This window comes from Brachycentrus maculatus, unplaced genomic scaffold (genome assembly GCF_059751285.1).
Source record: "Brachycentrus maculatus isolate JH-2025_06_01 unplaced genomic scaffold, ASM5975128v1 h1tg000362l, whole genome shotgun sequence".
Lineage (NCBI taxonomy): Eukaryota > Metazoa > Arthropoda > Insecta > Trichoptera > Brachycentridae > Brachycentrus > Brachycentrus maculatus.
Genome location: NW_028281111.1, coordinates 1,370,869 through 1,376,868, shown reverse-complemented (window position 1 = coordinate 1,376,868; position 6,000 = coordinate 1,370,869). Strand labels below are relative to the sequence as shown.

The following is a 6,000-nucleotide window of genomic DNA, read 5'->3' as shown; positions in this document are numbered from 1 at the left end:
ATGATGGTTGTATTGTATAATAGTATGAAGTGAGGATCATTTATATAAATGTGATTTATATATATAAATACATTAGTTATGGTATTTAAAAATTTAAAATGTATAAATTTATTTTCTTGTGTATAATTCAATTCATTTCAATTCCTAATAAAATCCAATATAGTGATTTTTAAAAATATTTGTCCATGATAATTTTGGAAAATGAAATTGTAAACAAGCTTTTCATTCAAATAGTTTTTTTAAGTATGTATAAATGAGGGTGTAGGATACAAAAGATAGAAGTATCCAATAAAATAAAGACTTGATGCCAAGTTATAACACAATAATATTTCGACGTAATAAATACGGTCTAAATCCATATTTAAGTAGCAACAAACTATAAAAATTATATATGAAAACATTGCTGGATAATTCTAATTTTGCTCTTAATTCTCTCATAAAAATACTATAGTTATGAAGCATTATACTATATTTTTATACTTTAATATTGTATAAGCTTTTTTGGAAGAATATCACATATCATGAACAAATATCACACTATACAAAGATAATAATTAAAATGTAGATGTGTTTTTCTTTTAATTTTATCAATTGAATATTTATCGTGTGTAAAAAGACGCACCCGTCAGTTATAAGATCAGTGAATCTCGGAAGCTCCAATACAAGAATGCTCCTGGCAGTGAACGTGTTAACCAACAAATCGTCAAACAAGAATGAGGAGCTTTCGACTCGCTCCTTACGAAATGGTTAACCCTTTGCATGCTGATACAGAGGAGTAAAATTTTCACAAGAAGAATAATTAGGTTCTTAACGCGGTGGTGGTGGTCGAGGTTTCGCAGTGGCTGACGCTATTTCTGACAGTCGCACGTCTATGGGCGCCCTGTCGTCGTAAAGGGTTGGTGCTTGTAGAATGATTCCGGCTGTCCCTACAACCACAGCGAGGGTGAATATCCACAAGAATAGTCTGTCCAACACCATAGCTACGTATTTCCAGTCTTCTTTGACCTGCAATAAATTAAAACCACACATTTAAAAGTGGTACTTTTTTAGCATGTTTTTATAAATCGAAATTGTTAGATATATGAAAAAAATTCAGAACAGTATTTGGAGAATTAAACAAAAAAGAGAACTTTCTTTCAATTCCGTGTATTTTTTAAAAATATTTATTTAAAGATCTAACTAAAAAATACTAACAAAACAATAAAAATAAAAATTAAATTATCTTTATCTGTTTGGGAAAATGCACATTTTGGAAATAAAAATAAAAATAACTCAGTTGTTGTCAAGTATGTAGTAAAATTTATGTTTCCCTAATATTATAGATTGCTCCTCATTTTTATTGATTAGTCAGATATTTTAAAATAGTAGTAGTGTACATATTTCATATTTCTCTTTCTTCTTACATCTGGCTGTTATCCGTTTATGTTACCCTGGTAGATTCATCTCTTGATCTGATCAACTATTATTTCTCAATTATTATTTTCTCAATTCTGAAGTGCTGATATAACCTTTACAAGACGTTTAGTGTGATATACGAGTACTCTCTCATTTCGATCGGACTCTTTTATTAATACCGTACATTTTAGTGTTATTTGGAATTTATCTGTTTTGGTTTCATGTTAACCTGGTAGACTCATCTCTTGATCTGATCAGCTGTTATTTTTCAATTATTATTTTCTCAATTCTGAAGTCCTGACATAACCTTTACAAGACGTACGTTGTGATATACTCTCTCATTTCAATTGGCACTCTATTGCGAATACCGTACATCCTAGTGTCATTTTGAATCAATCTGTTATTATTTTATGTTACCCTGCTAGATTTATATCTTGATATGCTATTAAATCAACTTTTATTTCTAAATTATTTTTTTCTCAATTCTAAAGAGTTGAGATAACCTTTACAAGACTTAAAGTGTGAAATACTTTTTTTCATTTCTATCGGCACTCTCTATATTATGAAAACCGTTCATCCTAGTGTTATTTTGAACCTATCTGTTATAGTTTCATGTTACCCTGGTAGATAACTTTTTGTTCTTGGTTAAAGATCATTCAATCGATAAAAATATATAAAATTTAATGCAATTCTGCATAACAAAGTTACTGAAAATATTATAGAATTTATGCTACATGTGATGAGTCTCTTCTTAAGAATTCATAAGAATTTTTGCTTAATTCTGAAGGGTTTAAATAACTATTAATAGACATATAGTATGATTTATTCTCTCTTTTGATCTGGTGGACGATTATGAATACCGCACATCCCAGTGCTATTTTGAATCGATCTCTTATAGTGTCATGTTACCCTGGTAGATTCCTCTTCCTTCTTGGTCTGGTCGGCTATGTAGCGGACTCCGTCGATGGCCTTGTGCAGCTCGGGGCAGTGGTGCCAGTGCTGCAGACGCGCGCACCTGCCCACCCCACCGACTGCACCCTCCACCAGCGGTGGGGGTGGAGCGGGTGGAGAGCCGTGAATGCGACACGTGCTGCCCAGCACGCTCGGATCCAGCTCCCTTTAACCAAACACAGAATTAACTGTCAATGATGTATGTTACACATCTTCGTCCATTATTTTCTACCTAGCTTTTGAAAAGTGGCAAACCTTTAAAAATAATTCAGGTAAATGTTCTTTAATGCGATAACGTTTTGAATTCATATTTTTATAATAAACATACTTATATATTTCTGTACAGGAAAAACTCAGATCTTTTTATCAAATTATGATCCAAATTCTACAACATTGAAATACTCAAATATTATGTAGTAATTCAAACGTTGAATACATAAACCCTGAGGATGACAAGGTTCTTGTCGAAATCGGTATGAAAAAGTGTACCAATAATTTATTTTATAAAATGTGCTCAAAGTATCTGTGAAAAATATTTAAGAAAAAATTATAAAACTTTCTTTATTAATTACAGATATATTATAGAATATTTAATTATTATCCCTTCATTTAAATGTCGCCATTTTTATAAATTTTACTTTTCTTCGTTTATTTGAGACTAATTCTTCAGATTTTCGAGCACATCGTCAGAAGACATGACCACTGCCTTGAAAAGTTAATCATCATCATCTTCTAAAGGCAGCGCCTTGTAGTGTCAGCCACTTGTCTCTGTCAGTCGCCATCCTCTTGAGCTGCGAATAGGAGGAGACGTCCATGAGCCGCTTCAAATCCTGGAAGTATGAAGTTCTTGGGCGGCCTCTTGTTCGTTTTCCCAAGATTCTTCCTTCGAAGATGTTGCTAAGAAAGGTGCTATTTCTAATTGAGTGCCCTATTAGCTTGGCCTTCCTCTTCAAAATATGATTTAAAAGCTCTCTTCTTTCTTTTACGTCCTGCAACACCTTTTCGTTGGACTTCCTTACAACCCATGATGTCTTGGTCATCTTCCTCCAAACCCACATCTCAAATGCTTCAAGCCGGTCTTTTTCGTACTTTTGGATGGTCCAGGTTTCACACCCATACAACAAAACACTCCAAACAAAAGCCTTTATGAATCCTTTTCTTACTTCAATTTTTAAATGTTTGTTTGATAGGAGGCTGTACTTTTTCATAAAAGTTTGCTTGGCTAGCGTTATCCTCTTTTTTATGTCTAGGGTACATTTATTGTTATATGTTAGCGTGCTAACGTGAAAAGTTAATATTATGCCATAAATGCCAGTTGTATTATGTACCTACTCTAAATCATTGCGGTGGTGCGTACCTATGAAATTGATTGTTAAAATAAAATCCATAAAAATATCGAAATAAATATTTAAAATTAATTTTATACACACAGTATGTTAAATCGGAAATATCCACCGAGAGACATTACCATATGGTTTGATTATAATACAATACAATATAAGATAAGGATATACAATACATCAATCAAACACAAATTACGTACCATCCACATTTTATCAACTTTAGGTGCAAGCTCTACATATTTATAATATGTTTACACCTAAAAATTATCCAGATCATAAAAAAAAAACCTGTAAATTGTTATCTGGCATTTGAATGAGTTTTTAATTATTTATTGAGTTAATTTGTATTATTGCATATTATTTTTAATACTTCAAATAATTGCGTTTAATACCGTTTTTAATCTATTGTTATTGATATCGATGTATGTGCATTCTCTATTATGATAATTGAGGTTGCCCAAGATATCATAAAAACAATAAAAAAATAAAAAAAACTAACTAACTAACTAACCATCACGCCGCTTCCCCGCAGGGGTAGGCAGAGAGAATCGAACGCCACACCACTCTGTCTTTGAAAACATTCTTTGCCTCTTCTACATTCATGCATCTCCTCATACATACCCGACGATTATTACGACTCCTGACCCAGCCGCTTTCAAGTATTTGACATACCTGATTGTGCCAAGTTTTCCTCGGTCGTCCTCTGCTTCTTTTTCCAACTACATTCGCCTCATAAATTTGTTAAACCGTTCTTTCTTCACTCATACGCTCCACATGTCCAAACCATCTCAACACACCTTTTTTAATTTTATCGATAATGCTTATCTCAGCCTTACATTCTTAAATAAAATTACAATAAAATTATCGATTTTTAATTAAAGTTTTATTGAGTAAATACCACTATTTCTTAAAACCTACTGTGACACCGCATAATTTTCATACATTATGCGGTGAATGCATCGAAACACGTGTAACAGTAGATTTTAAGAAATAGTGGTATTTAATAAATAAAACTTAATTTTAAAATGGATAGATTTTGCCGAAAAAAAGTATGTTGAAAGGTCGAAACCTGCTTAGATTGTAATATTTAAATTGCCACTATGGATTTTTATCTAGAAAAAATCTTCTATTTACAACACCAAGTTGAATGTTATTTAGCCGAACTAAATAAGGTCTGATTGAAAACATTGTTTATACTAAATGATTTGTTGGTTCATATAAGTACATATGTAGTAAAAAAAATGTGGCCATTGTGAACGATCTGGTCTCTAAGGGTTAAATATTATTATTTATTTTTTTTTATAAATCCATTTTATCATCTTTTCAAAATCTTGAGTAATTTAATCGATTCCATATGTTGGCATGTTTACGATAAATAACAGGAAAAGATAAAGGGTCTTACTGAATTATAGTCATTTACGATCGTCACCATAAAAATGTAGGTATGTAAGTCGGTATAATCGTAAACAACTGTATATCAAACGTAATTCGATATTTAAAAATTCCATATTATTGGCTCATTATCAGGAATTTGGCATGTGACTTTTATCTCAAATAATTGAAAAAAATATCCATCACGGATTATAGAATCAAAGATAAATGAAGTTACTTATTATTTTTTTTTACAAAAATATTAACAATATTAGTAGATAAACACTCACTGAGATTTTTATGTGTACCGGTTTCGAGACGTACCCGTCTCTTCGTCAGGACAATCACTACCACATCATGCAAATAATACCACCAGTCACCACCATAGCACCATTTACACACTTAAAACTACACAAAATGTGTGTTGACCAACATGCACTAAAGGTTTCAGCACAAACATGCTTTACGAGCTGAGGTTAAACATGTCCTAGTGCATACATATGGATTAAAAAATTTGTAAAAAAATAAATAAGTAAAAATGACTAACCACAAAGTAAATGCTTTAAATATTAATGATATTGAGAATAGTAAAAATGAAGTTATTTCGTATTTATTTAATCGAAATTGTTAATATTTAATATTTTTTCCAGATCATAAGTACGAGTATACTTATTTTAAGTTGATATACTTAAGCAAAACGATCTATCTGAACTAGCGTTTACGACATTTTGTCAGGAAAGGGTAGATATCCTGAATTATAAAGTTATACAGTCACTAACGTGATAAATGTTCGCCGTGGGGCAAATACTCGTAAACGTGATTTTTAACCTAAATATTTACCTTGTAAGAGTTGGAGTTGCCATACAAGGGGGTGGAGCCCTTAATTCGAGGCCGTTGCAAGTCCTTACTAAAACGTGTTGTCGTGAAGAAGTTATCCTGA

At 31.9% G+C, this 6,000-nt stretch overlaps 1 protein-coding gene across 1 annotated transcript in view; it reads right to left on the bottom strand.

The window, feature by feature from the left end:
• Nucleotides 1–570: 570 nt before the first annotated feature.
• The window catches only part of LOC148303568 (acetylcholine receptor subunit alpha-like), a 207,421-nt gene continuing 201,991 nt past the window's right edge, over nucleotides 571–6,000 (bottom strand). The window contains exons 11-13 of the mRNA XM_088269754.1: nucleotides 5,901–5,996; nucleotides 2,305–2,512; nucleotides 571–1,005 (exon numbers count right to left, since the gene is read on the bottom strand). Of these exons, the coding sequence (XP_088125880.1) occupies nucleotides 808–1,005; nucleotides 2,305–2,512; nucleotides 5,901–5,996 (502 nt within the window). The 3' untranslated portion in view covers nucleotides 571–807. The remainder of the gene's footprint in view (nucleotides 1,006–2,304; nucleotides 2,513–5,900; nucleotides 5,997–6,000) is intronic.